Genomic DNA, 24,749 nt, shown 5'->3' with positions numbered 1-24,749 from the left:
TCAGAGATACTGCAGATTTGGTTTCAGACCACCTTAATATAGCAAGTCACACAAATTTTTTGTTTTTCTAATGTACATGAAAGTTATGTTTACACTATACTACATGTAGTCCATTAAGTGTACCATAACATTATGTCAAAAAAATGTACATGCCTTAACTTGAAAATTCTTTATTGCTGGTAATTCCCTGGTGGTCTAGTGATTAGGACTTTGTGCTTCCACTGCATCGGGCGTGGGTTCCATACCCAGATGGGGAACATAAGATTTTGCAAGTTGTGCAATTTGGTCAAAAAAATAAAATAAAAATACTTTAGTGCTAAAAAAATGCTAACCATCATTGGAGCCTTCGACAAGTCATAATCTCTTAGCTGGTGGAAGTTCTTGTCTCAACGTTGATGGCTACTAACTGATCAGGGAGGTGGATCCTGAAGGTTGGAGTGGCTGTGACGATTTCCTAAATAAGACAGCAGTGAAATTTGCCACACTGATTCACACTTCCCTTCACAGTTTCTCTGGCATGCAGTGCTGTTTCATAGCACTTTACCCACAGCTGAACTTCTTTCAAAATTGGTGTCAGTCCTCTCAAATCCTGCCACTTCTTTATCAACTAAGTTTGTGCAATATTCTGAATTATTTTGTGTCATTTCAACAGTTTCCACAGCATCTTCACCAAGAGTTGATTCCATCTCAAGGACCTGCTTTCTTTGCTCATCCAGAAAAAGCAGCCCCTCATCTGTTAGTTTTATTGTGAAATTGTAGCAGTCCAGTCACATCTTCCAGCTCCACTTCTAATTCCAGTCCTTTTGCTGTTTCCACCGCATCTGTAGTTACTTCCTCTACTGAAGTCTTGAACCCCTCAAAATTGTCCATTAGGGTTGGAATCAACTCCTCCAAAATCCTGTTATTGTTGATATTTTGACTTCCCATGAATCAAGAATGTTTTGTAATGGTGTCTAGAATGGTGAATCTGTTCTAGAAGGTTTTCAGTTTACTCTGCTGTGTAGCCTTCCAAAATATATTTTTTTAAGTAATTATACTTAAAAGTCAAAATTGCTTCATGATCCGTAGACGATTGCAGAATGGTTGTTGTGTTAGGCATGAAGACAACATGAATCTCATCGTATATCTCCATCAGAGCTCTTGGGTGACCAGGTGCATTGTGGATGAGCAGTAATATTTTGAAAGAAGTCTTTTTTTTTTTTTTTTTAACCTGAGCAGTCAGTCTCAACAGTGGGCTTATAAACTTCAGTAAACCATGTTGTACACAGATGTGCTTTCATCCAGGCTTTTTTGTTCCACTTAGAGAGCACAGGTGGAGTTGATTTAGCATAGTTCTTAAGGGCCCTAGGATTTGGGGAATGGTAAATGAGCATTGTCTTCAGCTTAAAGTCATCAAACACGTTAGCCCCTAACAAGACAGCCAAACCGTCCTTTGAAATTTTGAAGATAAGGTTTGACTTCTCTCCTAGCTATGAAAGTCCTAGTTGGCATCTTCTTGCAACAGAAGGCTGTTTCATCTCCATAGAAAACTCTATCATTTAGTATAGCCACCTTCATTAATTAGCTAGATCCTTCTGGATAACCTGCTGTAGTTCTGCAACAGCACTTACTGCTTCGACTTGCACTTCTGTGTCAGAGAGATGACTTTTTCCCTTCAGTTCAGTTCAGTTCAGTCGCCCAGTCGTGTCCAACTCTTTGCGACCATGAATTAACCTCTGCTAGCTTCAAACTTTTCTTCTGGATGTTTTACCTCTCAGCATTTAAAGAATTAAAAAGAGTTAGGACCCTGCTCTGGAATACGTTTTGGCCTAAAGGAATATTGTGGCTAGTTTGAACTTCTATCCAGGTCACTAAAACGTTTTCATATCAGCAATGAGGCTGTTTCACTTTACCATTCATGTGTTCACTGCAATGACACTTTTTATTTCCTTCAAGAACTTTTCTTTTGTATTCACAGCTTAATTGACTGGTGCACATGGCCTGGCTTTTAGTCTTCTTACTTTTTGACATGCCCTCCTTACTATGGTTTATCATTTCTAGCTTTTGATTTAAGGGGAGAGACTTGTGACTCTTCCTTTCACTTGAACACTTAGAGGCCATGGTAGGGTTGTTCATTAACCAATTTCAATATTGTTGTGCCTTAGGGAATAGGGAGAGAGATGGGACTTGCTGGTCAGTGGAGCGGTCAGAGCACACACATTTATCAGTTAAGTTTATCACCTTATATGGACACATTGTGTTGCTCAAAAACAATTATAGTAGTAGCATCAAAGAGCTCTAATCACAGAACGTTGTAACAAATATGGAGAGGTATGAAATATTGTGAGAATTACCAAAATATGACACAGACACGAAGTTAACAAAATGCTGGACAAATGGTGCCAATGGACTTCCTTGATGCAAGGTTCCCACAGACTTTGAATTTGTTTAAAAAAAAAATCTGTGAAGTGCAATAAATTGAGGTATGCCTTTATGTCCTCTGCTGTACTTGTAAGCCTCTTTTATGCAGCATAGAGCTGTTCTATTTTTATGTGTGCTAAGGAAAAGATTAGGCTCTTTTGCTTTTTGTATTTTCTGTTTATTATTTTTATTTTTTGTCTAGGTATTTAAGAGATTATGGCATCTGAAACCCACAATGTTAAAAAACGCAACTTTTGTAATAATACTGAGGATCATTCCATTGATCTTCCTAGAAAAAGGATCTCTAATTTCACTAATAAGAACATGAAGGAGGTAAGTCCATGGTTTCTAGAATTAAGACAGTATCTCAGTCTGTTTAGATAGCCACAGCATTATACCAGAGACTGGATGGCTCATAAACAACAGAAATTTATTTCTCACTGTTTTAGGGCCTGAGAAGTCCAAGATCATGGCCATAGCAGAGTTGGTATCCAATAAGTGTCTACTTGCTGATTCATAGATAGCTGTCATCTACCTCCTCACATGGTGGAAGGAGAGAGAGCAAATTCTCTACTCTCTTTTATAAGGACACAAATCCTGTTCATGGGGTTTTACCCTCATGAGCTAATCACCTCCTGAAAGCCCTCCCTCTTAATACCATCACTCTGGGGAGGGGGTGATTTAGGGTTTGAACATAGGAATTTCAGGGAAACACAGTCATTCAGTTTGATACAGTTTAAACAGTTAAGTCTATGGGTAGTTCTGAGTAAATGGGAGGGTGATAGTTTTGCTTAGTCTGCCAAAATTAGGTAGAATTAATAAAAAATTGAAATCTGTTTATATTCCAAAATCTAAAAACTTTTTGGCCACTATATTGTTTCGATATGATACAATTTAAATATTTTAATTTTATAGGAATCACAGAAGTGCTTTTTGTTCACCATTGCAAGGCTCGTTAGCAATGATATAATTTCTTAAAACCATATTAAAACTCAACCCATTTATTTAGCACCCTGCATATCTAATGTATGACTAGTAGCATGGAAACTAGTCAAACAGATATGTTGCATTGTCAAAAATACATACAGTGTTGTTGTAACTAATAATTGAAAGTACAGCATCAGTACAGTAAATAACTTTATTTGAAAAGTTTAACTTGAATTTCAGACTTGTTGACATCAATCACAAAGTTTATATAGCTTGGTTAAATAACTTAAATATGCTGCAACTCTCTACTTGTGTTTTTCAGGTTAAGAAATCTCCAAAACAGTTGGCTACTTACATAACTAGGTAAGAACTTCTTTGAAATTCGTGGGAAACAGCAAATACTGAAAGCTGGATAAGAGTGAAAATAGAAAAAAATACTGTGTTTTAGTATGATAATTTATTGTCAAGCAACTCCTTTGTGCCAAACACTGCGCTAAACATATCAGTATAAGATAGATGGGTACCATTACCCTAAACAAGTGATGAGTTAAAAAAAAAAAAAAAAAGATTTTGGCTTTCTTTAGGGTTATACACCCAGAAGGTGGTAAAAATGACATTTACTTTCAGGTCTGCTGAACTCCAAAGGCACTTTCCATTAAACCACTGGTTCTCAAAGTATGATCTGGGACCCTGGAGGTCCCTAAAGCCCTTTCAAGGAGTTTATGACATCAAAACTATCTTCATAACAATGCATGTGTTAAGTCGCTTCAGTCATGTCCCTATGACTCTTTGTGACCCTATGGAGTATCGCTTGCCAGGCTCCTCTGTCCATGGGATTCTCCAGGCAAGAGTACTGGAGTGGGTTGCCATTTCCTCCTCCAGGGAAAAATACTAAGACATTATTAACCTTCATTTTCAGTCTGTTCCAGGTGTACAGTAGAGTTTTCCAAAGGCTACATAATACAAGATATTGAATGCAGAAACAGATATGAGGATCCAGCTGTTTTCTGTTAAACCAGATATTAGAGATCTTACACAAATCCAAAACAGTGCCATTCTTCTCACTGTATTTTTTGTTTTAGAAAATAAAGGATTTTTTAAAATATTCTATATAATATGTAATGAGCTTATCTTTTTTTAATTAACAAATTTTATGTTTTAATTCTGATTCATCAAATATCAGTAGATATTGCTCACAAAAAATTTTTTTGAGACCTCAGTAATTTGAGTGCAAAGCATCCTGAGGCCAAAACATTTGAGAGCCACTCTACTAAACCATGAGATGTGCTCTCTATTGTTTTATCTTATTCAAACAAATTAAATATATTTCGGTTTAATCAAAATAAGTGTTCTCTTTTATATTAAAGTATATGTTCAGACTTGCATGATTCAAACTTGCATAATTACTGTGTCACCTTGTTAGAAAAAGATTAGGTGAAAAGAAATTGTTTTAATTGTCATACTTTGTGAATGCCTTGTAACATTACATTTTAAAAGCATCTAGTTATTATGATGCTTCCTTTTCTTTTGGTACAAAGTATCATCCTTTTAATTGCTTTCCAGATAGTTTGTAATTTCCCTTTTATTTTTCTCTTCAATCTAAGACTTAAGATTTTTAAAAATTATTCTGCTTCTAATTTTAGTAGATAGTGATCACAGAATGTGGCCTACTAAGTCTGTCTCTTAAAAACTTTTAAAGCTTTTCATATGATTCTTTATCATTTAAGAAAATCAATTCTTTTTACAGAACAGTTGGACAAGCTGTGAAAAGCCCAGATAAACTACGTAAGGTGATCTATAGAAGAAAGAAAGTTCATCATCCTATTCAAAATCCTTGTTACAGAAAAAAGCAGTCCCCTAAAAGTGGGGGCTGTGTCATGGCAAATAAAGAAAATGAACTGGCTTGTGCAGGCCACCTCCCTGAAAAATTACGGCATGATAGCCGAACATATTTGATTAACACCAGTGATTCTGGTTCTTCACAGACAGAAAGCCCATCATCAAAATATAGTGGCTTTTTTTCTGAGGTAAGTCATTTATATAAACAACTTTTTTTTTTAATTATTGACTTTTTCCTTCCTATAGTCTACTAGTAAAATAATTCACTGTTTATTGAATTCAGACTATTTGAGAGATTTTAACTCCCTGCAACAGTTTTCTAGATTAACCAAATTTGAATCTGTTGTTTATTCTGTTTTTCTAAGTTAGGGATATCTGAGATGGAATGAAATGATTGACAAGCGGCTATAAATTTCCAGAATGGCAAGTTAGCCAGTAGAGATTTAAAGAAAGGGAAGAGATCAGAAATCTTGCATAAAAAGTGGACCACGGAGCCAGTTATCCAGGCATATTTTGCAGGGCTGTCAAAATTGCCATTGGAAACTTTGTTTAGGCAAAACCTGCTTAGTTTTGCTGCTCTTCTGGCTCAGGCAAAGTTAGTTGTTTGAACAGGCTTCTGGGACTTGTTCTGGGTAATAGAAACATTCTGGAACTGGGCTGTGGTGACAGTTGCACAACTCCATACATGCATTTATTTAAAATCTTTGAATTACTTACTTTCAATGTGTGAGTTTTATGGTGTGTAAATTATAACTCAGGAAAACAAATTTTAAAAAATGATCATTTGAAAGAATGATGTGATGAAAAATTTATAAACACATAAGTTTAAAATAATTATTACATTTATTGTATATGTTGTAGAAAATAAACCTAAAGGAAACAATTATCCATAAACTCAACATCTGTAGATAGCAGTGTTAAATTTTTGATGTATCTTTTCATATTATACATATTGTTTGATAACTTGGTTTTTATGTTTAATAAATTTTAATGTTTTTCCATGTAATTAGATAACATTTGTACAGTTTTCCATTCCAGTTTTGCTGAGATATAATTGACATACAGCATATGGTATACACTTAATTATTTGAGATAAATATGTCATGAAATGATCACTACATTAAGTTTAGCAAACATTTATCATGTATAGATAGAAAATTTTAGAAATGGAAAAAGAATTTTTTTCCTTGTGATGAGATCTCTTGGGATTTGCTCTCTTAACAGCTTTTATATATAACACACAGTAGTGTTCATTGTAGTTACCAAATTATACATTACATTGCTAGTACTTGCAGCTAGAAGTTTGTACCTTTGACTGTCTTCATGCAGTTCCCCCTCAACCACTCATGCATGCCTCTGGTAATCAGAAATCTGATCTTTTTTTTTTTTTTTTTTTTTTTATTTTTAAACTTTACAATATTGTTTTATTTTATTTTATTTTATTATTTTTTTTTATTTTTAAACTTTACATAATTGTATTAGTTTTGCCAAATACCAAAATGAATCCGCCACAGGTATACATGTGTTCCCCATCCTGAACCCTCCTCCCTTCTCAGAAATCTGATCTTTTTCTGTGAGTTTATTTGTTTATGAGTTCAGTTCAGTTTCTCAGTCGTGTCCAACTCTTTGTGACCCCATGGACCGCAAAGGAGAGAAAAGGACCCCAGGGAGACCCCAGGCCTCTCTGTCCATCACCAACTCCCGGAGTTCACGCAAACTCATGTCCATTGAGTCGGTGATGCTATCCAGCCATCTCATCCTCTGTTGTCCCCTTCTCCTCCTGCCCCCAGTCCCTTCCAGCATCAGGGTCTTTTCCAATGAGTCAACTCTTGGCATGAGGTGGCCAAAGTATTGGAGTTTCAGCCTCAGCATCAGTCCTTCCAGTGAACACCCAGGACTGGTCTCCTTTAGGATGGACTGGTTGGATCTCCTTGCAGTCTAGGGACTCTCGAGAGTCTTCTCCAACACCACAGTTCAAAAGCATCAATTCTTCGGCACATGACTACTGGAAAAACCATAACCTTGACTAGGTGGACCTTTGTTGACAAAGTAATGTCTCTGCCTTTTAATATGCTGTCTAGGTTGGTCATAACTTTCCTTCCAAGGAGTAAGCGTCTTTTAATTTCATGGCCACTGTCACCATCTGCAGTGATTTTGGAGCCCCAAAAAATAAAGTCTGACATTGTTTCCACTGTTTCCCCATCTATTTGTCTTGAAGTAATGGAACCGGATGACATGATCTTAGTTTTCTGAATATTGAGCTTTAAGCCAACTTTTTCACTCTCCACTTTCACTTTCATCAAGAGGCTCTTTAGTTCTTCACTTTTTGCCATAAGGGTGGTATCATCTGCATATCTGAGGTTATTGATATTTCTCCCGGCTGTCTTGATTCCAGCTTGTGCTTCATCCAGCCCAGCATTTCTCATGATGTACTCTGCATATAAGTTAAATAAGCAGGGTGACAGTATACAGCCTTGACATACTCCTTTTTCCTATTTGGAACCAGTCTGTTGTTCCGTGTCCAGTTCTAACTGTTGCTTCCTGACCTGCGTACAGATTTCTCAAGAGACAGGTCAGGTAGTCTGGTATTCCCATCTCTTTCAGAAATGGGAATTTATTAGTTTATGCATTTGTTTTTATATATAATAGACATACAACACTCTGTTAGTTCCTGATATATAATGTAGTGGTTTGATATTGCTGTATATGTTGAAATGATTACCACAATAAGTCTAGTTATCATCTGTCACCATACAAAGATATTACTGACTGAGCCACCAAGGAAGCCCAATTAATGGATACATAACATTATAATGCATGAATGTACCTTAATTTCTTAAACTATGATTTGGTAAACTTAGTATTGTTTCTCTCGAAAAACATTTTTTGTGGCATACAAGCAAAAAAACTTTATATTAAAATCATCATAAGTATGTAGATGAATAAAAATGAGCATCATATGTAGGATAATAATTACAAGTAAATAATGTGAAAGAACAGTAAAAAAATGTTACTAAACCATAATAAAATGATAACAAAAAAGGATTCCATTTGTCAGTGAAAATGTTCTTGTACAAATAAGATCCTGGAGTAATAGAAAGTTAGTAATGTTAGGAGAGGTGAAGTTAGTGTCTATAGTATCTGTGAGAAAAGAGCGAGCAAGGAGAATTTGACTTAGCAGTGAATTTTCATGAGCCCTGGAGAAATAGGTGGTACCTAAACCTTAGTGTTAAAATTGAGGATCACTGTCATACTAATTTATTCACAAATATTTATTTGATGGCTCCCTGCTGTGCAGTGTATTTTGAGGCTCTGAGAAACAGATTGGTGGGTGAAAAACAGACACTGCCCCTTCTTTCATGTAGTTATAGAAGTGATGAAACCAACACAGATTAGAAAATCAAAGAAACTACATACCCTGAAGAAAAAGAACATGTATAACTATATGATCCAGAAATATGGCCTAGATTGGTACCTGCATTGGATCCTCAATTGAGGCAGTAAACATTCTCAGTGAAAATGCCTTTAAAAAATAAAAGCTTCAGTTGTACATTTGTATTAGTGCCACATTTTTTTTTAGTGTGGCATATTTAAAGGCCCCCCTTTTACTTAGCTCCCATTTTGACTACTCTCCACAAACCTTCATTAAGCCTGTGCTTAACTGATAGGTATATTAATTGTTCTTTTGTTGTTTCAGACTTTTTTTCCTGATTGGCTAGTGCCTTCTCTGAAAACCTAAATTTAAAAGTGATGCTATATTATTTTGTCAAAGTTCAAATATACACAACCTTTTCATCCAACAGTTGCACTCCTAGGTATATACCCAAGAGAATTGAAAAGTCCACACAGATATTTATCAGATACTCATAACACTTTTTAATAGCCCCAAGTGGAAACCATCCAATTATTCATCACCTGACTATGGATAAATAATCTCACAGGCCATATAATAGAATATTATTTGATCATTAAAAAGGAGTAAAATCCCAACATATGCTACACTCTATATAAATCTTGAAAACATCTGTATGAAAGAAGCCACACATTAAAGAAGGTCATATATTATATGAATCAGTTTATGTGAATCATCCAAATTAGGTACAGCTTAGTTGGTAAAGAATCTGCTTGCAATGCAGGAGACCCCGGGTTGATTCCTGGGTTGGGAAGATCTGCTGGAGAAGGGTTAGGCTACCCACTCCACTATTCTTGGGCTTCCCTGCTGGCTCAGCTGGTAAAGAATCCACCTGGAATGTGGGAGACCTGGGTTCAATCCCTGGGTTAGGAAGATCCCCTGGAGAAGGGAAAGGCTGCCCATTCCAGTATTCTGGCCTAGAGAATTCCATGGACTGTATAGTCCATGGGGTTGCAAGGAGTCAGACATGACTGAGCGACTTGCATAGAGACAGAAAATAGACTTAATAGCTGTGAATAGCTGGAGAGGGGAGAATGGAGTTCAGGGTTTCTTTTGCAAGTGACGAGAAGGTTCTAAAATTCATTATGGTGGTGTTTGCACAACTCTGAATGTACTAAAAATTACTGAATTGTGCATTTTAAATGGGTAAATTTATGTTATATGAATTGTATCTTAATCTGTTATTGAAAAAAATTGGATCTAGCTATTCCAGCTCTAAAATTAATCCTCTGGAAGCTTTTATACAAGTGTACATATTTACACACATAAGGTGTTCATTGATGCACAGTTTTAGTAGGGAAATACCAGAATCAGTCGAAAATTGTGGTTCATAAAGACTGGCCAATATGTAATTGTTTCTTAAAAATGAGACTGATTTATATGTTGTTTTTTTCCTTCAAAAAGTGTTTTTATTTCACATTGTGATACATACTACATCTGAAGTTTGTTTTTTTATGTTAGGAAGTAGTGTCAACATTCATTGTTTTCCAAATGGATATTCAATTTATCTGATCTATTAAAAATTTTTTTTAATTATATTTATGTGATATTTGTCATAAATTGTTTGTTGTATATACATTTGTCTGTATCTGAAGTTTCTTTAACATGCTATTATTTGTCTGTCTTCTTGTCAGTGTCACACTGTTTCAATTGCTATGGTTTTGTAATATATTTTGATGATGATGTTTAGTAAGTCATGTCTGATTCATTTGCAACCCCTTGGACTGTAGCCCACTAGGCTCCTCTGTCCATGCAATTTTCCAGGCAAGAATAGTGAAGTGGGTTGCCATTTCCTTCTCTAGTGATCTATGTTTTGATTTTGAAAAATCTTACATATTATTTAAGTGAAAAAACAAAGTTTTCAAAAATATAGATATTAGAATATTTTAATTTTTTACCTGCCTAATTTGTCTTTGTCTAGAAAGTGGTTTGAAAGATACTTACCAGTATGTTAACAGTGATTACTTCTCAGGAGTTAAATAAATATTTTTGTGGATAAGTAGAAAATACTTATTTTATAAAGTTTTGTGCTACTTGAACTTTTTGCAATAGGAATGTGTTCAGTTTAGTTCAGTTCAGTCGCTCAGTCATGTCCGACTCTTTGCGACCCCATGAATCGCAGCACGCCAGGCCTCCCTGTCCATCACCAACTCCCGGAGTTCATGCAAACTCACGTCCATCGAGTCAGTGATGCCATCCAGCCATCTCATCCTCTGTCGTCCCCTTCTCTTCCTGCCCCCAGCCCCTTCCAGCATCAGGGTCTTTTCCAATGAGTCAACTCTTGGCATGAGGTGGCCAAAGTATTGGAGTTTCAGCCTCAGCATCAGTCCTTCCAGTGAACACCCGGGACTGGTCTCCTTTAGGATGGACTGGTTGGATCTCCTTGCAGTCCAAGGGACTCTCAAGAGTCTTCTCCAACACCACAGTTCAAAAGCATCAGTTCTTCAGCACTCAGCTTTCTTCACAGTCCAACTCTCACATTCATACATGACCACTGGAAAAACCATAGCCTTGACTAGACAGACCTTTGTTGGCAAAGTAATGTCTCTGCTTTTGAATATGCTATCTAGGTTGGTCATAACTTTCCTTCCAAGGAGTAAGAGTTTTAATTTCATGGCTGCAGTCACCATCTGCAGTGATTTTGGAGCCCCAAAAAATAGTTTTGATACTGTTTCCCCATCTATTTCCCATGAAGTGATGGGACCGGATGCCATGATCTTAGTTTTCTGAATGTTGAGTTTTAAGCCAACTTTTTCACTCTCCTCTTCCACTTTCATCAAGAGGCTTTTTAGTTCCTCTTCACTTCTGCCATAAGGGTGGTGTCATCTGCATATCTGAGGTTATCGATATTTCTCCCGGGAATCTTGATTCCGTCTTGTGCTTCTTCCAGCCCAGCGTTTCTCATGATGTACTCTGCATATAAGTTAAATAAGCAGGATGACAATATACAGCCTTGACGTAGTCCTTTTCTTATTTGGAACCAGTCTGTTGTTCCATGTCCAGTTCTAACTGTTGCTTCCTGACCTGCATATAAGTTTCTGAAGAGGCAGGTCAGGTAGCCTGGTATTCCCATCTCTTTCAGAATTTTCCACAGTTTATTCTGATCCACACAGTCAAAGGCTTTGGCATAGTCAATAAAGCAGAAATAGATGTTTTTCTAGAACTCTCTTGCTTTTTCGATGATCCAGGAATGTGTTACCTTAATTATATAGAAAAAAATGAATGAATTTAAATCTTGTCATAAAACTGAATTTTTGTGGTTCCCTCTTCATCCTATTTAGTTGATAATGACTAGCCTGTATGGTTACCTTTTCCTTTAATTCACATTATAAATTAAATCCTAGGTTTGTAGGTGAGGAAAAATAATTTATTCTTTGAATTATTAAGATTTAAAAGGAAATAGTAACAAATAAAAAAGAGTATTGATACAGGTCCTAAATTGTTTCAAATCATATGTTTACTATGTTCGCTGCAATATTTATTTTTGTGGGCTAGTAAAAGGAATCACCTTTGCTTAATTTTAAAATACATTTACCAGAATGATTTAATTGAAAAAGATGATTTTATGTCATACCTCAATGTGCTTTTTAACAAATTAGATTACTGCCTTTCAGGTTTCTCAGGACCATGAAACAATGGCACAGGTTTTGTTCAGCAGGAATTTGAGATTGAATGTAGCTTTAACTTTCTGGAGAAAGAGAAGTATTAGTGAACTTGTAGCATATTTAGTAAGGTAAGTGTGACCCTTAATGGTTTTGTTCAGTAAAAGTAATTTCCAGTGTATTATCTCTTCTTTTTTATGTTATATTGGTTAAAATTAAACTTCCTATGTTTAGCTTCATAGTGACAATATGTTTTAAATTATATTTATCTACAGTCTAAGTAACCAAAATACAGAAAACCATTTGTTTTATCATATTGAACATACATTTTACCTTCTCTGACTAAGATTCTTATCTATAAAACTAAGAGATACCATTATGCAAAAACCAACCTTTTAAAAAATTTCCTTTCAGTAAAAATTTTAACTATTACCTTCTCACTGTATTAGTTTTCACAAATGTTACCTTGGTGAGGCCTTCCTTGACCACCTTATTTAAATATGTATATTTTTTCACTCTCTGTCCCTCTTTTCCATTTTATTTTTCCCCACAGTACTTCTCACAGTCAGCATGCTTTATGTACTTCATTTGTTTATTGTGTGTTGCTGCCCTCTCCACCCCTCCTCCCATACTTACACATGCATTGAAATACAAGCCCTGTCTCTCTGATAACTGCTGTATCCCTAACACTTGACTCATCATAGACACTCAGATCATTTGTTGAGGATTAAATTTCTTAAAAGCAGTGTGATGGTTATAATATGAAAGGAAATAAAGAAATCAGCTGTCTAAGCAGTTTTGTTCCCACAGGATAGAGGACCTTGGAGTTGTGGTGGATTGCCTTCCTGTGCTCACCAATAGGTAAGAAGACTATTTTTTAGAAAAAAAGGAAGTTTAAAGAAGAACAGAGTACAACCTGTTCATATTTTATAACTTAGTATTTATTTATTTTAGTTTACAGGAGGAAAAACAGTATATCTCACTTGGCTGCTGTGTAGATTTGTTGCCTCTAGTAAAGTCACTACTTAAAAGCAGATTTGAAGAGTAAGTGCTAATCTGAATCTCAACTCATTTTTCTCTTTCAACATCCTTGATTTTGTGCCTTACAAGTACATAATGGTAGATTGAGCTCCCTGAGACATACATGGTTTCTGTTTTAAGAATATAGACTGACTATAAAGAACAATTAGAAAACTATCTATAAACATGTTACATAAAATACAATTTGGTGAAAGTAGTGAAAATTTAATTTTTAAAGGTATATCTGTGTGTTTTTTAATCGGTGTGTATGTATTTTTTGAGGTCGGTAGAGTATCTTTTCTAAAGGCTTCTTGGATGAAAACACTTGAATTTTGTAACAAAATGTCATTTCAGATATATAATAGTTGGTTTAAACTGGCTTCAAGCAGTCATAAAAAGGTGGTGGTCAGAACTATCATCCAAAACAGAAATTGTGAATGATGGGTGAGTATACCTTTAAAGATAAACTCATGTTACTAAAGACTTTTTTCTCAGGACATTTTATTTTATGATTATCAGTTTTTCATTTGCTAAGTTGTGTACAACTCTTTGCAGCCCCATGGACTGTAGCACTCCAGGCTTCCCTGGTCTTCACTGTATCCCAGAGTTTGCTCAGACACATGTCAGTGATGCCATCCAACCATCTCATCCTCTGTCACCCCCTTCTCCTGCCTTCAGTCTTTCCCAGCATCAGGGTCTTTTCCAGTGAGTTGGTCCTTCACATCAGGTGGCCAGAGTATTAGAGCTTCAGCTTCAGCATCAGTCCTTCCAGTGAATATTCAGGGTTGATTTCCTTTGGGATTGACTGGTTTGATCTCCTTGCTCTCCAAGGGACTCTCAAGAGTCTTTTCCAGCACCACAGTTCGAAAGCATCAATTCTTTGGCGCTCAGCCTTCTTTATGGTACACCTCTCACCCCGTACACAACTATTGGAAAAACCATAGCTTTGACCGTATGGACCTTTGTTAGCAAAGTGATGTCTCTGTTTTTTAATATACTGTCTAGGTTTGTCATTGCTTGTCTTCCAAGGAGTGAGTATCTTTTAATTTCTTGGGCTGCAGTCACAATCCTCAATGATTCTGGAGCCCAAGAAAATAAACTCTACCACTATTTGCACTTTTTCTCCATCTATTTGCCATGAAGTATTGGGACCAGATGCCATGATCTTAGTTTTTTGAATGTTGAATTTTAAGCCAGCTTTTTCACTCTCCTCTTTGACTTTCATCAAGAGGCTTTTTAGTTTCTCTTTGCTTTCTGCCATTAGAATGGTATCATCTGTGTATCTTCTGGCAATCTTAATTCCAGAAACCTGTGATTCATGCAGCCTGGCATTTTGCATGATGTGCTCTGCATAGAAGTTAAATAAGCAGGGTGACAGTATACAGCCTTGACATACTCCTTTTCCAGTTTTGAACCAGTCTTGTTTTTCCATGTCTGGTTCAAAATGCTGCTTCTTGACCTGCATACAGCTTTCTAAGAAGGGAAGTAAGGTGGTCTGGTATTCTCATCTCTTAAAGAATTGTCCGCAGTTTGTTGTAATCCATACAATCAAAGGCTTTAGCATAGTCAGTGAAGCAGACTGTCAGTATATAATACTTATTCTCTTCATTTTCAGAGAAATAATTAATTGGGATACTATTCATATTTGGAATGTTACATGTGAAAGTTGAATTCCAGAGCCCAGTAACCCCCTGTGTCTATTGTTCTGGCAGAACCATACCCTTTTGGAAGGCAAAAGCACAGACTTAAATCCGTTATATATATTTTGGGAGGCAAAAGCACAGACTTAAATCCATTATAAAGGAGTGAGAGAAACAAAACCTTTATATCCATTATAAAGGAGTGAGAGAAAAAGAGATGACCTTTGGTGGAGTAAAATTGAGACCCAGGAATGGAGTCATCCTGGGGGCGTCCCATGGCTCTCTGGACCAGATAGCCAAAGGACATTAACATAAGAATCCAGTGTGGATGATTACAGTTCTAAAAACTGAATTATAATCATAGTTTGAGTATTGCCTTGATGTGAAAGTATGTGGGTGTTCTACCAAAGGAGCCAGATTATCATGAAACTACAAAATATATATATATCCCAACAGTTTCCTATCAGTCCATAATTTGCTTTCTAGGCTCTCAGGATTTCCCCACTTCATACCCAAGAACTGGATGTCCAAATGTCCCAAATACCTCATTGTTTTCTTACTTGCTTTAACACCTGAGTAACCTTTAATTTCCATGATTGACATGTACTAGTTTAAAGAGTTGCTTGACTTCAAATGGTATAATTTTATCCTGAAGAAGACTTGAAAATTTTAAAGCTGTTTTCATTAAGTGTATTAGCTACCAAAGTCTATAACTTATTATATTTGTTTTTTTTTTTTTCTTTTTTTCTCCTAGAAATATTCAGATTTTAAAACAGCAATTAAGTGGGTTGTGGGAACAGGAAAACCATCTTACTTTGGTTCCAGGATATACTGGTAATATAGCCAAGGTAATCTATATTTAAGCTTAACTAAAAATTTGGAATAATGTAATAGTATTATGCAATCATAAATGAACTCATTTGAATGTCCAGTTAAATACTACTCTGCTGCTGCTGCTTCTAAGTCACTTCAGTCGTGTCCGACTCTGTGACCCCATAGACATCAGCCCACCAGGCTCTCCTGCCCCTGGGATTCTCCAGGCAAGAACACTGGAGTGGGTTGCCATTTCCTTCTCCAATGCATGAGAGTGAAAAGTGAAAGTGAAGTCGCTCAGTCGTGTCTGACTCTTAGTGACCCCATGGACTGCAGCCCACCAGGCTCCTCCATCCATGGGATTTTCCAGGCAGGAGTACTGGAGTGGGGTGCCATTGCCTTCTCCAAAATACTACTCTAATAAGATCTAAAGTCAGTTTCATATTTATAAACACTTAAGGTGCTCTGGATATGAATATGACTTTGGCAAGGAACACAAGAATTAGTCATTGAATGTGTTTCATATACAGCCATAAATATATGCTAGTAGGTATTTAATGACCTTGCTCCAATTACAGAAAAATATTTGGAAAAAAGTTAAGAACCCAGGTTAGGAAGGCGTCTGAAATGGCAGTGATATTCAGGAAGCAAGGGGTGAGGAACGTAGTCAAATAGTTTGGGAGTATTTTTAACTTGGCTTTTGCTAATGCCATACTTTTAGGGGAAAGTTAAGTTGTTCAAATCACAGTATGAATTTGACATCATTCTTTATTGATTTACTTGATCTTAAAGGAAAAAGTATATTACTATTTTGTATTTTAATATTTAAACTCCAGAAAACATTGGTAGTTAAAATATAATTGCAAAGTAAATCATTGTTAAAAAATATTTCCACCCTTTTATTGGGCATACTGCTATCATATAAATGGGCATTAAGCCAGAAATATAAAAACTTCCTCTGGTTTATATATATTCTTAAAAAAAGAATTTATGTCTTGGACGGACTTATAAAATTTTCCTTGAACTACCTTCATGAAAGGAAGGATAATCTTGTATCAAGCAATTATGTTCTACCAATGTGTATAATTTTACTCTGTAGAATTCTTAATGATGAAAATTTAATGAACAGAATCAATTTCCTAAAGTTTTTAAATTATTATTTTATTTGTTGTTCTTTGGTTAAAAGGAGGGAAAATGAAGTAAAAGTTGATAGAAAATAGAATACATGATATATCACGTTATTCTGAAAGTACCTTGTATTCTTAGTAGTAGAACTGAAAGATTATTTCTTTAGAAATTTGCAAGGTACTATTTCTGTTATTACAAACAATATTGAGTGATTAAACGTTCTGTGAAGTTCCTTAAGCTATGGTAAAGCCTCCCTAACAACATTAAACCCTCACTGTAATTTTTTGAGGGTAGAAATCAGAATGGCCATCATCAAGCTGGCCTGGCGTTTATATAGCACTGAAGGAACTGCTGTGAATGATGTAATGATCTTGCTTAGTTATAAAGGCAGAGTTGTTTGATAACAGAAACTAGAACATTGCCTAAGCACTTTGCAAAGACTTCCTGAGCACATGCTGTGTGCTACCAAAATGCAGATAAAATGTTGAGTAGGGCAGATCTTTTGCACTCAAAGGGTCACGAAGGCAAAACAAGTGACAAAAAAGGAGAAGAAAATGGGGTATGTATATGTGTATTTACAGTACTGGCTAATGAAATGCTTCTGTTTTATTCTCTAAGGATGTAGATGCTTATTTATTACAGTTGCATTGAAAGACTTCGTCTACAGCATTTGGCTATTCAAAACATCCTTGGACGATATGATTTCCCCAGAAATATCTCATCTGAGAACTGTGAACTATGGAAGAAATCAAAACCATTTTTTCCTTGAAAGAGAAACGTATGTTGAAACCACTGATGAAATGCTACCGATCTACTTCACATTGAAGTGGAAAAAGATCCAAAAGGAGCAGCTTCAGCTCCAATGAGGTGAAAGTGCACTACGAAGATTGTTCACCTTTGCTGCGTTTGGGATTTATATGGTTATTTGGTAACATTGTTTAAGAACTACTGGGTCTTAATGCAATCCTGCATAAGAATAATTTATACTATGTGAAAAATAAGACAGGACTTATTACTAGGAATCACAGAGACCAATCATCATTACTTTTTTTTAAGATTGTGTTTTATAAGAAAACACTTAAATGTGTGCAGCTACTATTTTCTTATGTTGAAAAGACTTTGAAAGTTTAAACCATTATAGCAAATAATCAGTACTAAAAGTTTTTTGTTCGCACTGAGATACTGTGTATGCAAAATGCCTTAATTATTAATAAGCCAATGTGTATGATACCAATATCTGTTTAAGAAAATTAAAAGTAAACATGCTTCTGGCATGATAAAATCATGGAATTAAATCAGGGGTTTCCATTCATGTAGAATGTTGTTAAAACTTATTCTACACCATTCTTAAAACTTGAGAATATTTTTAGTATCTCTGATTTTTCTTTTTTTTTTTTTTTTTTTTTGCCAGAATCATGTCATGTATGTATGTATGTGTTACTCCTATATATAAGAAAAAGGCGAATCTGTATTTGTATGAATGCTTAACTGGAAATGTCTATGGAATTGACTAATTTATATTCACTTTTTATTGTATATAGATTTCTGATATTTTCAGTTCTGTATCATTTAAGTTTTCTTCATTTGAGTAAATTGACTAAATATTTCTATTTTTTGCTTTTTTAAGTTCTGATTTTATATGAATTATACTTTTTTTCACTACATATGTTTAAAGAATTACATACAATGCTTTAGAAATGTTTACACTTAGTGCTGACCTTGTATTTTAAATTCCAACACTTTACTACCTCCTCCAAAGGTTGGTATGAAATACCAGCAGACTGTATGAGGTCTCTCTTTTATTTTAATACCATTTTTAGTATCAAAGAACCCACTTCTGGAATGTCTTAAGAACTGCATACATTACCTTGAAAGTAATTGGGGTTTAAATACCACTGTTGGTGGTTCGGTTCGCATATCGTCTCATCTTTAATCAGCCTGAGAGGCATCTGAACAAAGACTTTTAGTAATTGAATTTCTGTGCAGTAATCCTTTTAAACACTTGAATGTAAATCTTTAGCATTTACCCAATTAGCCACTACTAATGTGAATCTGAAACACGCATCTTCTTGCTTTAAATGTTTTTTCACTGAGTTCTTTTTTGTGTAGCTATATTTTATATAGCTATGTATTCTTCACAGTGAACATCAGTTGTAGTAACTGATTATTCTCTAAAGGTTTTAGATTAGAATAATTTCAGGTTACTGCATTTCTGAGTTTTGAGAGTTGAGTTATTTAAGAAGTCATTTTTCAGGGGGTGGAAATTTGAATTGTAAACCTACATCATCTCTGTGAAACCTTAAGATGATGAAATATAACCTTTCTTTGTTCCCGTTCCTTTAGTTTTCACTCTCTTATCTAACAGTTTCAACCAGTTAATACAGTTGGTACATGGTGCTAATGAGGCTAAAGATGGATTTCAGTCCTTTTAAGTGTTAATTTTACACACATACACAGAACTATTCATGGCTACAGATTGCACCTTAAGCATCCATCTCACAAATTCAACTCGAGGTCACAAGGAAGATGGTGTGTACAGCATAACACAAACCCTTCAATGGAAAGATAATTCAAATAATTGGCACTTGGGAAACTATAGACTTTTAATCTAATATTTAAAATAATGTAATGTCTAAAATTCTATGTCACTAGTTTTCTCTGTTTACGATCAATGGCTAAACAGTGTCTTCTGAAAACCAAACTTGAATTAATCAAACTTTCAGTAAAAATTAGGTACAAATAACAAATCAAACAGTAAGAAAAGGTATTATCTTGTTAACATGTTGGTACAAATACAAATGAAACATAGTAAGAAAAAGTATTTCCCTGTTTTGCTGAGTTTGAGTTTCTTAAAAGATAGTAGATAATACTTCATTTTTACATATTCAGAGCTATATAAGGCAGCAGTCTTTAGCTTATAAATATCATTCAGTGGCCCACACTCCCAATTTCTGTTCTTGGCCTTTGCAGTTTACCTTAGTACCTACCTCTCTCAGTTACTGGGTTATGATTAGTATTAGGTGATTTTAAGACTCTTGGATAAAAGATAAGTACATATTGTTGAACCCTTACTTTGCTATCGAGTCCTTCTCATGCTGTTTAATCAGAACAGTGTTGATCTCCAGAAAGAGCCAAAGAAAGTGTTTACAAAGTATTTTGGCTGTTGTATTGACCTAGATTAAAACAATTGCTGTCTGTCATCACTCTCTTGTTGCTGTGCTGCTAAGCAATATAACTGAAGACTACCCAAGGTCTCTATGCCTTTCTATCTCTTCTACCTTACTCAGTTTTTTTAAGATGGTAGAAGGTTATAATCAAGTAATTTGCTTCTCCTAGAGATAAAGTAAATGATGTTATAATGAGTGTTCAGAGACAAGAAGTTAGGAAGCAAGCATTATGCAATGGTTTTAAAAACATCCTTTGGCAGTTATTTCAAAGGTAATTGGCATACATTATTTACATGAATCTTGAGGTACAAGAATTTGGAAATAAATATCTGTACCCACTTTGAATCATTAATATCAGCACTGAATTTTAAGGGCCCCTGAGGAATTAAATCCTAATGCCCCTAAACATACTTGGTATATGTCTTGTCCTAACCTTAAAAATGGTTGTGTGGCTTCAAAGCTATATATTTGGACTTTGAAATAATTTTCTCAAACTTAGACCATTTCTATATTTGACAAGTTGTTGATATAATTAATATCAATGGAATCTAATTTGAGTAATGATTATTAGCTGTTAAATGCTGATAATAGAAATTATATTTAAATGTTTATTTAGTTACTTAAGGAGTTTGATAAAACAAAATTTTAGTTAACATTTTGGTAGTCATTCCCAGTTATTTTTTTCTTCCTATTTAAGAACAAAATGGTAACGTCAGTTGGCTTTTTTGATTTAAAGAAAAAAAAATAGAATCACAAACAGTTGACTTTACTGGAGTGATCTATTTGGATGCACTACTTATCTTTCAACACAGACTTTTATTTTCTAAATTATTTCAGATGAAAATAGTATTGCTGGACATTTTGGTAGGTATTGACTTCTGTGTTATTCTTTCGCCCTTAATTCTTAATTCTTCTCGCTATGGAAATTGTCATAGAACTTTGTGACACACTATTCCCCCTCCTTTTTAAATTCTGTAACAGGCATATAGAATAAAAAGTTCATCCTTAAACACTCTATGGTTCTGATGTGTAATATGGCTTGATTGATTCAGTAATAGCACCAAGGATAACAATAAGAATAAATACTGCATATCATATATTCAGTATACTGAGTGCATTTTCCAAAACTCTACTTACTATAATATTTAAAATTATGGTAGTCATCATAATTTTCTCTCAGATCATTGACTTGATAGTAAATGCTAAAATCAAAGTTTACTAAAAATTAAGTACAAGTACAGATGAAACTGTGGATAGCACAGTATTTTCTTTTATAGACTCTACTCATAAAACATGAAAAGACATTGTTACTAAGTATCAGTAGTTCTGTGAAAGGGCAGCGCCACAGCTGCCAGTATTTTCTATAGCAATGCTTATTGTATATTCTTTGATATGAAGTTACTAGTCTCTGAACTATAAGTTTTCTGTTGGGAGATACTCTGAGTCTAGATAAGCAGTCAGCCGCCAAACATGCTTGAACTACTGTTCAAGTTCTGTGCTGTACAGTATTCTGTATTTTCATTCAGATTTAAACCAGGATTTCATTTTTTCAATATCCTAGACCTGGTCAAGACCATTGTGACACTATGGATTTACACAGAAGCTAAGAAGAGTTGATCCAGATATTTTCTAGGGTAAGAAAGTTGTTGTGGGAGTCATGAAATACACCAAATTTCTAGAGTTACTTGCTTCTAGAATTATTGTATTGCACTTAGCAAGCAAACTTGCAACTTGGGGCCTGGATGGGAATTAGTCTTCACTTTCCAAAAATCAGAAGCAGAGTTTGTGTCCATTTACTTTTCTACTTTCATTTGAGAAAGAAAGTAAAGGGGGAAGAGAAAAAAGAAAAATTGCAAAAAACTTCATTAGACCTTTGTGTAAGTTATTTGAAGAGGTGAAAGAGGACCCACCTCAGCTCCCACTTGCCCTGCAGTGCATTCACTATTTCCTCTCTGTACAACAGTAGCCTAGCCTCAACAACAGCAAGAGAAATGCAAGTTAACATCTTTCTTTTTAGGCAGATTCTAAAGCTTACAAGAGGTTTTTGAAGATGCTTATTTTTTCCCCTTAGCCATTCAGATTCTTTTTCCCTTAGAGGACAAGAAATAGTGAAGGAAGAAATCAGTTCACTTCTCAGTTTCTTCTTTTGGAGACCTCCCTGCCTCTCTCTTAGACATTGGTATTTTCATGGTTCTGTGTTAAACTCTTTTCTCAATCTACATGGCATCCTTACTGTCAACATTAACTGTTCTCATTTGGGGGTGGGAGGGAGGTTATTTTCTGACTGATCAAATAGGCACGGATTTTTTAAAAGGTTGAGAAAACGTTGAACTGTATGTTTATCATTCTCAAATCAATATCTTGCTCTAAACCCAAATCTTAGCTCATCCATTATGTATATCCAGTTGCCTACCAGAAACATTCATCGGGATATCATTTAGACATCCTAAATAAAATATTATCCATAATTGACCTCATTCTCCCACCTCCCTCCACTCCCTTCCACCAAACTGTCATCCAGTCCCCGCCCCACCACTACCACCAAGGGTCCTGGATTTCCATTCTCATTGAATATTCCTCATATCAGTAGTTATCAAGCCACAAACTCATGAGTCATCTCCAAATCACTCATCAAATCATGTTGGTGCAACCCCCTAAATTTCTCTAATCTTGCTACATCTCTTCACTTCTGCCATTACCGCCTGCAATGCGGGAGACCTGGGTTTGATCCGTGGGTTGGAAAGATCCCCAGGAGAAGGGAAAGGCTACCCACTACAGTATTCTAGCCTGGAGGATTCCATGGATTGTATAGTCCATGGGGTCACAAAGAGACACGACTGAGCGACTTTCACTTTTACTCTACATTATTCCAGCAGCCTCCGGACTGGATTCTCTCAATAGTACCACCTCCTCTCTGCCCCTCCCAATGCTCCAGCTAGAAAGAACTTGTTTCAGTTTCTGGAAAACATTACTATTTCTGTGCAAATGTTTATCAGAACACTCTTCTCCTGAAGTTCACCCATTTATCACTTTCTTAGCCTTCAGGCCTCAGTGTAAACACAGTACATCTGGGAAGCATTCTCTGAAGCCTCTTCTGCTGTTAGAGGCTCTGTCCACATTTTCATCTCAACTCTGTTTTTAAGAGCATGTAGTGCTTTGCAATTGCTTATTATCTGTCATCCCAGATAGATTAATAGCTGTATGAGACCAGGGTCTGTGCTCTCTGTCACATTCTCAGGACTTAGCATTTACCCAGCCTTACCAGTAATAGACATTTAATTCTTAGGAATAAAAATGCAAGGGTGTAGCATATTTGGGCATACACTGGGTGAGAAAGTAGTAATCCAGAGCTATTTTGAGATAGCATTGCAACTAAAAATGAGTAGTTCTGCAATCACAGTATCCAGTTTTCTTCTATCACTTTTTTGTTTTATGAAATTGGTTTGTAAATGTTCATGCTGCAAGGAAATAAAATCCTTAGCTAAAATGCCTGATTCTCATAAGATGTACATTTGTTTTTCTATTGTATGGTTTCTACATTCCGCACAAGATCTGTGCAAGTGAGGACCATCTATGAAGTTCAAAATTAAGGTATTTTCATGTAATGTGTAAAATACATAAATTTTCTTGATATTGAAGTTTTGTGTTTCTCCTCTGCTTTTATCTTAAAACAATTGAGAGTCATGCGAGATAGTGTTTTGTTTTGTTTTTTAAATGAATTCCTTTTTTAAATTAAGAGTTGTTCATCCTTATTTCAGAGAAGGCAATGGCACCCCACTCCAGTACTCTTTTACCTGGAGAGTCCCATGGACGGAGGAGCCTGGTGTGCTGCAGTCCATGGGGTCACTGAGAGTCAGATACGACTGAGTGACTTCACTTTCACTTTTCACTTTCATGCATTGGAGAAGGAAATGGCAACCCACTCCAGTGTTCTTGCCTGGAGAATCCCAGGGACGGGGGAGCCTGGTGGGCTGCTGTCTATGGGTCGCACAGAGTCGGACACTACTGAAGCGACTTAGCAGCAGCAGCAGCATCCTTATTTTTGAAAATGGAATAAGAAAAATAAGAAAATTAAACACCCATAGTCTCATCCACCGAGGGAGGATGAGGACACTGTATTTTTTTCTATATGTATGCATATTTTTAATGCAAATGGATTCATAATCTACATACTGGTACTTGGTGTATTGTTTCCTACTTTCTATATGCTGGGAAAGCTTGAAGATAACTGAAAAACTTTCATGTGTATTAAAGGTGTACATTAAAAATAGTTACTATTAATTTCTTTGAGGAAATTGGAAAAGAATGTTTGAGAATTACTTTTGAAGCATTCTTAATACAGGATTCTGTTTTCTTTGACCATTCCTAATCATTACATACTTGATAAAAAATTTTATTTTAGGAAGAAGACTTATAAGGAAAAGGAGTATAACTTCTGTAGTTTGAAAAGAAACATAAGTTAATTTAAATGATTGTTTTCCGAAACAAAATTTCAACTTCTGCTATAGCATATTTCCTTTAACCATCAATTCTTAATTTTCAGAATAAATAATAGTTCAGCTGTTATTTATGAAATTGACATAACATTGATCAATACTATAATGTTAAGTCTGTATAGAACCAAGATTTTAAAGATTCAGCCCCATCCAAATCAATTCCGAATAACCTGACTCTTAAAACATCTTCTACATAGTCCATCTAATAAGTTGCTTCTAACTGAATAATTGCTCTTCAGATTCTATATTTTTATATATATATGATCTATTTTATTGTAGTTTTTGGCTGTGCTGGCTTTTTGGTG

At 35.4% G+C, this 24,749-nt stretch overlaps 1 protein-coding gene across 2 annotated transcripts in view; it reads left to right on the top strand.

Moving 5' to 3' along the window:
• Positions 1–18,066, top strand: part of KATNBL1 (katanin regulatory subunit B1 like 1) — a 49,936-nt gene extending 31,870 nt beyond the window's left edge. Inside the window, exons 2-10 of one of the 2 annotated variants that reach the window (XM_044925249.2) lie at positions 2,603–2,733; positions 3,650–3,690; positions 5,075–5,354; positions 12,178–12,311; positions 12,991–13,041; positions 13,135–13,224; positions 13,555–13,644; positions 15,595–15,688; positions 17,400–18,066. In XM_044925249.2, the coding sequence (XP_044781184.1) occupies positions 2,617–2,733; positions 3,650–3,690; positions 5,075–5,354; positions 12,178–12,311; positions 12,991–13,041; positions 13,135–13,224; positions 13,555–13,644; positions 15,595–15,688; positions 17,400–17,432 (930 nt within the window). In that variant the 5' untranslated portion in view covers positions 2,603–2,616 and the 3' untranslated portion in view covers positions 17,433–18,066. The remainder of the gene's footprint in view (positions 1–2,602; positions 2,734–3,649; positions 3,691–5,074; positions 5,355–12,177; positions 12,312–12,990; positions 13,042–13,134; positions 13,225–13,554; positions 13,645–15,594; positions 15,689–17,399) is intronic. The other variant, XM_006056012.4, reaches the window with a different exon arrangement.
• Positions 18,067–24,749: the final 6,683 nt, after the last annotated feature.

The sequence above is a fragment of the Bubalus bubalis genome, chromosome 11, assembly GCF_019923935.1.
Source record: "Bubalus bubalis isolate 160015118507 breed Murrah chromosome 11, NDDB_SH_1, whole genome shotgun sequence".
Taxonomy (NCBI): domain Eukaryota; kingdom Metazoa; phylum Chordata; class Mammalia; order Artiodactyla; family Bovidae; genus Bubalus; species Bubalus bubalis.
The sequence above is the reverse complement of the archived record's forward strand: the minus strand, read 5'-3'. Positions and strand labels throughout refer to the sequence as shown.